The 12,752-nt window shown below is 45.3% G+C and overlaps 1 protein-coding gene across 2 annotated transcripts in view; it reads left to right on the forward strand.

Annotated features, from left to right (window-relative positions):
• Positions 1-12,752, forward strand: part of DDX55 (DEAD-box helicase 55) — an 80,499-nt gene that overhangs the window by 61,867 nt on the left and 5,880 nt on the right. For both annotated transcript variants that reach the window (XM_085879571.1, XM_085879572.1), the window contains one exon: positions 8,382-8,564. In XM_085879571.1, the coding sequence (XP_085735697.1) occupies positions 8,382-8,564 (183 nt within the window). The remainder of the gene's footprint in view (positions 1-8,381; positions 8,565-12,752) is intronic.

Genomic DNA, 12,752 nt, shown 5'->3' on the forward strand with positions numbered 1-12,752 from the left:
CTTCAGGACTGGTCCCAATACACCTGGGGAATTGGACATCAGCCAACATCACAGCATTACATAAAAAGGTGCAAGAATGGATCCCCCTTAACTACAGCTCAATCAATTCACTGTACTGCCAATCATCAGCAAGGTCATGGAATCCATCATCGCAGTTGACATAAAATCATTCCTTTTCTCCAACAGCCTCATCTCAGATCATCACTATCAGGGTTTTCCCTGGGTTTTAAAATGACTTGGATAAAACTGCCAACATGTATAATTTAGCGGGCTGCTGAGCGGCCCAAGGTGGCCACTATCAGTGGGCATGGGTGGGAGAGGGGGGGGGGTCTCCCCTCTTTCGCTGTTGGCGGGTCTGGGGGTTCTCCCCCAGGAAATTTAGCAATTTTAGATGCTCGTAGGTGCATTCTGGCGCATTCTGAGCATGCAAGTAGAGACACAAATTAGTATCTTGGCATCATCAATTTTGTAAAAAAATTCTCATTTACAATATATCATATTTAGCATGTATGTATCTTCACCATGAATATTTAAAATCTTTGTTCTGGTTGTAATACCCATCAATGATCTTTTTAATATCTCAACTTACATTCCATTAACCATGCATGGGATTTCATTAAATAATTTTTTATGATATATCCAAACAAAATTGCTTGTCTGATCAATATTTCCAAGAAATAAATTTGTATTGAATATACTCTGTACTTGTGTGAGGCACTCAGTGTACCAATCTACAATATAACTATGACATGGATATTATAAGTTGACAACAAACGCTGGTGTACAGTGTGTATTCAGTTTATTTACATCTCTCCAGCCTGACGCTGACTCCCCAAAGGTTACTCTGCCTTTAACAGTTATCAAAAGGGAACACACTTTCAGCATAATAAATCAAATTGCATGTTCAACAGAAAAGTAGTTACCAGATGAACAAAAATAGTACATCGACAAGTTACAATAGATGAGTGAATAAATGGGTAAATATTCCACTAGCACCATTAGTTCAACCATCACCACCACCTCTACAATCACCATCCTTCCCATCCCATCACCACACCACCACCACCACCAACCATCACTTCCCCCACACCCATGACCACCACCTCTCCCACTCCATCGCTACCCCCACCATCACCCACCACCACCACCCACCACTTCCCCCACACCCATCATCACTGGAAATCAAGGTTTGTGATGATAGAAGGTTGTATTGTTGTAGATTTTCACCCGTTCAGCGTGCGGACGACTGCCTTCAGCCCAATTGCGGCCGTTCACGCCCACCGAACGTGGCAATCTAGTCGCAGCTTCCAGATCAACGCCGAAACCCAGCTACGGGTGTTTTTAACACACCATAAACCAGCCAAGTCTTCTGTCCACGCGCTACAGGTCGATCGCTGAATTGTCGATGTACCTAATAATTCATGTGGACAGAAATGCCAGGAGTTTATACCTCGACGGGACCTGCACGAAAATGAGCCGCTTAAGCAGCTCGTTCCGTATGCGATTGCCGAGCGGTTTTATATCGCCAAGTCCCGTCGGACCAGATGTACGTTTTATCGGCTTATAATCAGCCAGCTAATATCCCGAACGCAATTATGGCAGTCAATGTAGGAAGGGACGCAACGAGCAGGTGACATTCAAAAATGGGGACATTTATTAGTACAGGCACGTAAGCAGTCAATGGGGGAATGGGGCAGGACACGATCAAAAAGCCTACAGCCGATGTCTACTTATTATGTACAAGCACGTACTTACTCACAATTCTACTTAGAGTCAAGGCGCCACAGACTTTCATGCAAAAACCCAAGAAAGAAAGAACAGGCTCGAAAGCCTTTATTATTGTTCAGAGCCGGGATGACCGAAGGGGCTCCGAGAGACCGAGCGGGCTACCTGGCCACCCTCGTCGTGACTCGCTGGGTCCTGGTTCGGGTTGGCGACCCTTGGTGTCTCCGTCTTGCTGGCTCGTTGCCAACGCTGCAGCGGTTTCGAATGGCGGCTTGGTGGGTCAAGGGCCTTGCGACGCGCCCGACTCTCCATTGCCGTCTGGCTGCGCTCCAAGGTTTCTCCCACGAGCTACTGCTCCAGCGATCTCAACCCACCAAACCCACGACGACACTCCACTTCCTCCAACTCAACCGGCTCTCTCTCTCTCTCTCTCTCTCTCTCTCTCTCTCTCTCTCTCTCTCTCTCTCTCTCTCTCTCTCTCTCTCTCTCTCTCTCTCTCTCTCTCTCTCTCTCTCTCTCTCTCTCTCTCTCTCTCTCTCTCTCTCTCTCTCTCTCTCTCTCTCTCTCTCTCTCTCTCTCTCTCTCTCTCTCTCTCTCTCTCTCTCTCTCTCTCTCTCTCTCTCTCTCTCTCTCTCTCTCTCTCTCTCTCTCTCTCTCTCTCTCTCTCTCTCTCTCTCTCTCTCTCTCTCTCTCTCTCTCTCTCTCTCTCTCTCTCTCTCTCTCTCTCTCTCTCTCTCTCTCTCTCTCTCTCTCTCTCTCTCTCTCTCTCTCTCTCTCTCTCTCTCTCTCTCTCTCTCTCTCTCTCTCTCTCTCTCAGCAAACGCGGCTTTTTTTTTTAATCGCCCCCAAGGGGAGGGGACGGTGGGCTTTTTCCACCCAAAATCAGTGCCCTCCTTCTCTTCACCTTTGAACCCTCATTCAGGCGGGATCCACCCCAATCGAAGGCGAACGTGGTCGATGAATTGTTCTGGTTGTTGTTATTGTTGTTAAAATGAAAGATAGAGACAGAATAACAGCGAACTGAAGATGCACAGCCTGGCACACGAATAAATTCCGTTATACATTGGTGGGGAAATCTAACCTGGAACACACACTTATCGACATAACTGATCTTCGGGGACCCTGAATGGTGATCTGTGAATTTCCATAACTGTAACAGTATATACATGTGGACAATGTTGTTAAGTCTTTTGGGCGGCCACAAATGGGTGTTTAAGCAGTTGGGTGGCCAGAAATTGACTTAGGCGGCCGCCCAAGTGAGCCCTATGGATGGAAAACACTACGATATGGATTCAGACCTGGTCACTCTACCTTCAAAATGCTGCTTCTGCAAATGTCTTAGTTTTGACCCAGGACACCTGGAATCCCAGTGGCTCTGACTCCTCATTCAGCACCTTGCGGGCCCCCAAAAGGATATCCAGAGTCTCAGCAAAGATCACTGCATCATCTGTGAAATCAAGGTCTGAGATCTTGACATTCCCAAATGATGCACCGCAATTTGATCTCTCAGACATCCTCCCCAGAATCCAGTCCATACAAGCACTGAAAAGTGTGGGGGCCAATACACACCCGTGACGAACTCCATTAACAACTGCAAATAAGTCAGAGATGGTACCACCACATCTCACAACACTCAGTACTAGAGTTGAGTTCAGACATCAGATTGATCAGTTTTGGTGGCACCCCATGAAGACCAAGAATCCTCCAGAGGGCAACGCGATTCACTGAATCGAATGCTTTGCAGAGATCAACATAGGCTGCAAGCAGCCTCTGCCGAAACTCTTGTCTGCGTTTAGTGAGGACCTGAAGAGCAAGGATACAGTCAATTGTTGACCTCTTTGGTGTAAAGCCTGACTGCTCTGGTCACTGGTGCTCAAGCAGATGGTGGCGAACCCTATCAATAATTATCCAAGCAAAGACCTTGCCCGGCGCTGAGAGCAGCGTCACCCCTCGGTCGTTGTTGCAGTCCTGGCGATCACCCTTCCCTTTCCAGAGAAGGACAACAAGGCCCCTCTTCCAGTCAGTTGGGATGAGGCCTGTGTTCCAGGCAGAGCACAGAACTGCATGCAATGATATGAATACAGTATTTCCACCAGCCTTGAGAAGTTCAGCATAGACGCCACAGATCCGTGGAGCATTACCCCCATTTCAACCAGTTCACCACAGCCTGTTTCCACAAACAAAGGTGAACCACGGTTGATTGAAGAGTCAGCAATAGGGATTGTAAGACCCATGACATCCAACTTAATAGCTGGTGGATCAGCCTGGTACAGCTGCTAAAAGTTACTGGCCCAGTGGGCCTTCACTTTGGACTCCTGTCAAGAGCCCACCACCATCTGCTCTAACTGCAGTACACTGAGGGACGGGCTTGGAGGAACTCAATACGTGAATTCGCCTGTGAGCAAGACGAGAATCACGACCACAGGTGATGCTCCATCCCCTCACAAAGTCCTCGCACATAGAGCTCCTTGCCCACCCTCAGCACACTTAGTTTTACGCCTCAACCCCCTGAACAGCTCAGCTCTGCCATTAAGTCTTGCCTTGGGACTCTGGTCAATGGCATCCAGTTTCCCTTGAGAGAAAATTTCTTCAACCTACGGTGAGTTCCAAGACATCCACCGGCAACATCAAGGATGGTGGTCTTGAAGGCACTCCACAACTCTTCAGGATCCCCCAAAGCACCCAGACCCCCCAAATCCCCACTCAGCCTGTTGGCAAACTCCTCAGGTACCCTCTCATCCTTGAGCTTGCTAACATCCAGCCGAGGCTGGAATTGTTCCATTCTCCTGGATTTGAGCAGCAACTTCAGAGTTGCTACCGCAATCCTGTGAGTCGGTATTGAGGAACTGAGCACTCCGGTTGACCCTGCAGTTCTGGATCATCCTCCAGTGACCATCAACGAGTACAAGATCAATCTCCTTTGCCACACCACCAGCATTGGAATACCAAGTCCAGTGATGAGCCTGTAGGCACTGAAACCATGAACCGGGCACAAAGTCCATGACTTCTTCCAAAGTCAAGGGACTTCATGCTATTCTGGTTCACAGTTCCAGACCCATGGGGACCAACACACTCTCATAACCATCCCGATCAGTTCCAGCCAATGCATTGAAAGCCCCCAAGACTAGGAGTGTATCTTGCCTGGGCCATTGGTCAACCACACTTGAGCGTGGCATAGAATGTGTCCTTCACAGTGAGAGCACTCGCCTCAGTCAGAGCAACCAGTGAAACGACACACAAGGAGTGACGAATACGTTGCCTCATAATACGCTCATTGACCGGTGTTGCTTCAATTATCATTGGAGTCAGCTTATTTGACACAGCTGCAGCAACTCCTTCGGCATGGTAACCATCAGAGGGACCAGACCAATAGTAGGTGTTACCACCCACCATGATCTCGCCGCAATACCGATGTTCAAACGCTTGAGCTTAGATGATAACAGAGACAGGTACTCATCCTCTCTTAGGGATAGGACATTCCAGGCATCCACCCAAAGGGACCGCCTCAGGTTAACCCAAGGAGGCCGCCGTCTGGTGGACGACACCTCAGCACCATCCCGACGCACACTTCCGCAATCTGACCTGGGAAGGTTACCCTGTGGTTTCCCTCCTATCATCAAAGATTGGGGGTCCTGAAGGCTTTGCCCAAAACCCATCATCCGGTGAGCTGCCCTGCGAAGGGAAGCTGCACAGGAGGTACTCCCACCAAGTGGGTTTTCAGATTATTTTTTTTTTTAAGGCTTTTTGAATGTTTTATGGAATGAAGGGTTTTACGGTGGCCGGAGTGCAAATCCTGCCACCAACCTCCAAATAAAAAACTAACCCAACTGCAGTACAATGTCCGTAGACACAGTTGGGCACTACATACGGATGGCCGTTGGCTCACAAGGGCTCCTCCGCCCTATGGCAGGTTCTATTCTTCATCCTGCTGGGTGTCCATATCGTACACTCTTCTCACCAAGAAACTTGATGGGGGAGACCATTTCGTTGCTGACAACCTGACCATAGAACAGGTTAGTGCAGGTTTACATGGTTTACATTTACATGGTTAGTGCAACCATCATATCGACCAGACCAATCGTAGGTGTAACCCCCCACCATGATCTCGCTACTATCCGGTCTCCGAACCTCAGTGAGTGCTGCAATACCGATGTTCAAACGCTTGAGCTCAGATGATAACAGAAACAGGTGCTCATCCTCTGTTCGGGATAGGACATTCCAGGCACCCACCCGAAGGGACCGCCTTAGGTTTACCCAAGGAGATCGCCATCTGGTGGATGACACCTCAGCACCACCCTGACATGCAGTATCGCTGGTTTTCCTCCTGTCATCAAAGAGTGGGGGTCCTGAAGGCTTTGTCCCAATCCCATCATCCGGTGAGCTGCCCTGTTGAGGGCAGCTGCACAGGAGGTACTCCCACAGAGTGGGTTTTCAGATTTCTTTGCATTTTTGTGTTTTGTGTCCTGGAGGGTTTTATGGTGGCCGGAGTGGAAATCCTGCCACCAACCTCCTAAAAAACACAAGTCACCCAAATGCAGGAGGATGTCCTCAGTCACAGTTGGGCACTAGATATGGATGGCTGTTGGCTCACAATGAGCTCCTCCGCCCTTTGGTTGGCCACAGGTGGACTCCATTCAAGTTGTTGAGACATTTCAAGGATGATGAAATGAAATTGGATGCACCTGAATGAACTTAATTTGGAGCATCATAGTAAAGGAGTTGAGTACTTATTGATGCACACATTTCATCTTTTTCATTTTTAATTGATTTGTAAAAGATTCTTAAAACATGTTTTCACTTTGTCATTATTCCCACGCTTTCGAAGAAAAGCGGGAATATTGTGATTGTCTCCGCCGTCCGTCCGTACGTCCGTCTGTCTCCCCCTGTAACTCCTCCTCCACCGTTTGAAATTGGAACTTGAAACTTTGAGACATAGTAGATATATGTATGGGGAAGCGCACTCTTTCGGATTTTTGATATGACCCCGAGGGGCCAGAGGGGTTGGGGTCATGGGAGTCGATTAAAAAAAAAAAAAATTGTCTTATAGCTTTTTTTTTAAAGTGTATTTACCATTGTTCATGGTAAATTATTTTATGAAGAACTTACTTATGTGGCCCCCATGAGTGACAAACAGTCACAGGTTTTACTGTATTTATCGAATTGATTATGAATAATTATAATTAATATTATACACAGTTCATTCCTATGATTAAATTGATGCACAGTTCTATATTGCTGTACAGTGTTAAATTAATGTTTCATTAAATGTTGACATGCTTGCAATGACTTCTGATTTAGGAAACATAGTAAGTCTTTGGTCATAAAGCACATCAAATAGAAAAGAATAGTCAATCCATTTTGCAAGATAAAATTTCACCTTGCGTTAATGGGACAAAGCAGTGCGTGCGGGAATATGCGATGGTGTGCCATCGACAATGGAGTTCTCTTTACAGGTTATTTTGTGAAGATTGGTGACAAATTTTTTTTTAATGTAATCCATTTTAAATTCAGGCTGTAACACAACAAACTAGAGGGGGAGCACTCGGTAGAGTGCAAAACCTCCACCGCCAATACTACTAGGTCACTCAAGTGAACCTGATATCCTATTCATTCAATTTGACGTCAACAGTGCTCACAGAGTTATAGTTTGCAACTTTCCCTTCTACTTTTAACTTTTACATACTCAATTCATTCGTCATAACTTGATTCCTTGAGACAGAAATTGATTTAACGTGGGTATATCCACCTGAAGTTCCAAAATCAGCCGCAATTATAATTTTGCCATGTTTTTTGTTGGAAATGACTTGTAACATGTAGAAATGCAAACAAAAGAAATCGAAATTTTGTTGAAAAAGAAGTTGCAAAATTTTTTTTTCTCTAACAATTTTTTTTTGGGGGGGGGGGGGGTTGGATATCACTTAAATCATGTAGAAATGCAAAAAAAAAAAAATTCAAATGTTTTTTTCAGATTGGCCACCATAGCGGCCATATTGGATTTTGGACCAAGTCCAAAATCTAATGGCATGATCCTTGGACCAGACCTAACCCCCCCCCCACCAAGTTTCGTCGAAATCCGTCGAGGAGTTTTTCGGTAATACTGTTCACAAACAAACAAACAATCAGAAAGGGGTGAAAACAGTAACCTCCACCCATCTTCGATGGCGGAGGTTAAATATGACAAGTTGAGGGGTGTGAATACTTTATGAAGGCACTTTATTTAACACCGTTATTCCTTCCAAACTTGTCATGAAACTTGAAGCCCTGGGTCTTTGTAACTTTGTAACTGGATCCTTCATTTTCTAACAGGTAGGCCACAGGTTGTGAAAGTTGCTAATGCTGTTTTATCCACACTCATAGCCTGGTGCTGGCTTTGTGGTTTGGATGACTGGCTTGGTATCTTAGTGTCCTGAGTTTGAGCCCCGTTGGCCACTGAATTAACACCAAGTGGGGTTGATTCAGCCCGTCATCCTTCCGAAGTCAGCGAAATGAGTACTAATGTACTGGTAACAGAGGGCACTGACTGCATCAGTGGCACAGCCATGTCCACAGAAAATGATGAAAATCAGCAGCCACAGACTGCACACGATAGCTAATTTGTGGATTGCATGAGTCAGCTTGTGTGTCTGTTTTGGAGTTTCCCAATGCTTTGTCCGTAGATCTTGACTTTGGTGGACTTGCGAGGGGCTTTGCGCTGCTACGCCTGCCGTGGATGCCTGAGTTGCGGGATCGGCCAGTGCCTGACTTTGAGCCAGAAATTATGGACTTGAATACCATCCAATACAAGGACAAGCATCGAGAATGCCAACGACAGGATCAGCTCTCTGAGCAGGCACGAAAAGGTACCACACTATGTTTTAATACCTCCATTTTACCTTTACCATGTTTAACTGGGCTCATAACAAGCTTTGTATTGGATTTGTCTTTGTATCGTCACGAGTTTGGTGGTTAATCCCCCGACCCAAATTTTGGTGGACGGGCGGTTAACACCAGCCAGCCCGGATAGCCGAGCTGTTTTCCTTAGTAGGTGGACAAGTGTTCCTCAGAGATTATGGCACATGCGGGAGGCATATTCGGCACTGGCAGAGCTATGGAACAGATGGATGCACAAGGGGGTTTGTACTTGAACCCCACGACAAATACACGGACACAGCAAGTTAAAATAAACGTGGGGATTTAATGAAAATCGAAATATTTACAAGGGTAATTCAAAATGTAATAATAATAACTTGAAGTAAATTAAACCTAAAGTCGAGGCACCTCTACACACACATAAATGCAGATAAGGGGAAACAAAAGAAAAGCACATCCTCCCTTTATTCTGGCACTTAGCTTGATCCAGAGATGGTCTTTATGGAGCTTTGGAATTGAGGCGCTTCGTCCAAAACGAGTCGACGCTCCCAAAAATGGCGTCGAGCCACTCTCTTGCAGCGGAAACCGTACGTGAGATAATTCGCGAGCAGTATTCAACGCCAAGGCTCAGAGACTGCCGTGTGGCTTCCTTGTCGATCACCCTTGCTGATCCCTTCGGTGACATACACGAGGCTTCGAGGCCCGTCTCTCATGACCAGCCAAGATTCGATGGCCAGTGTCTTGCTCCACCATGCGAACCAATTCACAGCATGACACAAGAATCACCCAGCCATTTTGTCATGCCGAGAGGAGAGCAAAGCTAGATCCTCCATCTCAGCTACGTTCCCCTCATAACTACAATTCCGAACCTCACCCTTCTTCCACCTCTGGGCATGACTTGCTGCCACGAAACCTGGGCAGGCAGGGCCTCTGCCTGCTCGTCATGCCTGGCTCGCTTGTTGTTATGATGGTGGTTGTTATAAAAACGCAACTCCTTCATGGCTGACTTGTAAATACAAAAACATAGGAGAAAGTCACAGGAGGCAATGGCATACTGGGGGAACTTGGTCTCAATCCTTATCTAATTAACACCGCACCACCCCCAGTGTGGTGACACGTAACACTTAAGCTCATAGTTTCCCTACTTAATTTACATCAAGATGTCTCCTACACATCCACGGACCAAACAACTCTATTCAATCTTAACTATTCAATGAAATTCCTCCATCTACCCCCACAACCGTAACTATTATTGTGGAGCTACATTTTTGATACCCTTTCATCTTCTTACGTTTCCATTAAATTCTTCCCAATCGTTACCTTTTTTTTTCTACCTCTCATTCCACCACAACTCTATGCCTTTTTATCTGATCCTTGATTTTTACCCCTCACCCCTTTCCCTCCCTCCTTTCTAACTCCTCTAATTTCACTTGTAAGACTTTTGTGATCAGTGTTAATCTTGCCAAGCTGTTTCACTTTTGGGAAATTGCTGATTTTGTTTTTTTTAAGTGAGCGACAGTGGTAATTTAAATTTCATGTTGCTTAAAAAAAAAATGTAGTGCACCAAATCAGCCGTTGCCCAAACCCTCCCCCCTCCCCCATCTTTTTTTTTTTCCATTCACAGCTATATGCCGTTTCTCAAGTACAGAACTATCCTTATCTTCTATAAATTTTGTCCCATTTCTGTTTCCCACTGGAGTGCATTTTTTTTTGACCACCACATTAAGGCAGATCATTGCAGCTGCATCATCTCCAGAAGGATGCCTGACTGGTCCATTGATTTTCTGTTGTACCAAAATTTAGAAGTTGGAGGCACCCTTTTTATATTTTTGTTTTTCAAAAAATACCTGTCGCACATGAACGTGCAAGTAATAAGTTTTTGGAGAAAAGAAAATGTTGGCAATAAAGACACAAAGAAAGTATGATACCTTGGTGGTAAGTAAGAAAGTATGATACCTTGGTGGTGGTGGTAAGTGTTGAATTGTTTTCCCTTTTCAGAGAAAAATGAAAGGTGATTATACAAGAGGCTCAAAATTGACCGGTCCAAATTATTTCTGCAAAAGTTTGCCATAATGTCCCTCATTGTTTCTGCACAAGGCATGTTGGTTGACTATTTAACCGATCTATGGCCTGTGACTTGATTTGGATAACTGAGTCAAATTTGATACTCGTCATTTAAAGGTGATGTTTGACAGCTTGCAGGTAGAACCATGGAACAGGTAACTTGGTGTGATTATAAATATGCAGGACAGAATTACTTTTACTTTTATTTCTACTATTACTACTACTACTGCTACTACTACCTATTATAGCCCCAATAATTGCCAACTTCTTGTGGGATCACCCAGAGAAAGTTTTATTTTTTGGCTGACGTCTTTCACAAACCATCTGACTAAAATGCTTGAAATTTGATCAAGATGTATCTGCATCGGATTTGACTGGTGACATTTCACAATGTCATGGCTTCGAGAACTACAGAAACACAACATCTGCAGGAGAGACCTTAACACATATCCACCTCATTGTCCCTCATTGTTGTCCTTATGCAATGAAAGCTGTGATGCTTTTGCAGCTCGGTAATTAATGTAATTTGATCACATTCGATAATAAGGTTGATCACAGAACCATAATAGCTCAGTGAATCACACTACCAGCCAGTTCTACTGCTGGAACATTCATTCCAGTGTCAGATGCCATGTCCTTTTGGTGCTGAGCACGTTTTGACAATGCCTTTGATCTCAGGTGCTTATTTGCTCCAGCCTGACGAAGAGCATCTTGGTACACACATTGTGCAGGGTGGCCTGAAAGTTGCTTTTCCCCTCCCCAGTGAAGCATTCGTTCTTAAACTCTGTTAATATATAGGTTTTATTGTGCAGTACTTAAAATAGTTAATCGATCATTTTATCTATCTGTGTGCACGTCATCATTCTCCTTGCAACACTGAATTAATTCATTGCCAGGTCCTCGTAGACATCTTTTGTCACATTTGTGCAGTCATCTGTGCGAAAGAAGCCACGACTGCAGCACGCAATTATTCACTCGTCCGATACAAGTTTGTCGATACTTTCTCCTTGATGAAACTTCACAAAGAGTTGGCTGAAGTTGTTTGATCTGGACTGTGTGGAGGAGCTGGTGATGATGGTGATCTGCATCTGATCCTTCATTGAGATAGTCCCCGAACATGCAACGCAAAATGGGTGCATCGTCTTGTTGAAACCACTCACTTTCAGATATTCCCAAGGTAACAAGTGGTAGTACCCCTAGTTCTTAACACATGCTCATAAGTTACACTACTTACCAGTCCATCAAAAATCGGGACCCAGTAAACGTCTTGATGTCATTTTTCCCCATATCATTACGTGTGAAATGTGGATTTTCCTTCGACCAGAACACCACATTCCGTGCCCGTGAGCTTCAATAGATGGCACATTCATCTGAAAACAATCACACTTGTCTTTTAATAGAAAGAACTCTTTTTTTTTTTTCTCGAGCCAGGGCAGCCAGGAAGGTGTTGAGCAAGACGTCGCATGATGCACTGATCCATGGTCGGCATCACTCAGGTCGTTCGCAAATGATGGACACCTGGGTTTCAGCTGAAGATTTTTTTCCATGCGAGCTTGCACAGTGGTCCACGGTATGCAAAGTTCATTGGCTCTTTCTTGTTGACTTTCTCGTCAATCGGTCCAATGATGCCAATACAGCAGTGCACGTGTTTCTTCTTACTACCAGTCTTCCACTGTGCTTGTCCTTCACACTTCCTGTTTCTCAAGCCTGTTTTCCCCACTTGAACAACGTTTGCTTTTGTGGAAAAGGTTTTCGAAAGCATTCCACAAAAGCTGTCCGCACTTAAGGAATTGCTTGGCCTGTGTGTGCCCTTTGATACACCCAAACACAAGCAACCAACCACTCTTTGACACTGTAATAAATTGTGTCTGCCATACCGTCTATCTTCCTCCTGACTCCCACATCAGTGAGTCAGGGTTGCCATGTACCGTGGTGGGGGAGAGCGGAGGGAAAGGAAAGGAAAGGAAAGGAAGGGAGGGAGAGAGGTGCAACAAATTTAGTATGGGGTAAAAGGACTTTCAGGCCACCCTGCATAGACGTCGGACTTGTGGTATGCATCAACAAACGTACCATCCAATATCCAACCTTGTAAATGGTGGATAAAAATGAAATGC

This window comes from Eptatretus burgeri, chromosome 4 (assembly GCF_056783735.1).
Source record: "Eptatretus burgeri isolate ZD-2024b chromosome 4, Ebu_testis_v1, whole genome shotgun sequence".
Classification (NCBI taxonomy): Eukaryota; Metazoa; Chordata; class Myxini; order Myxiniformes; family Myxinidae; genus Eptatretus; species Eptatretus burgeri.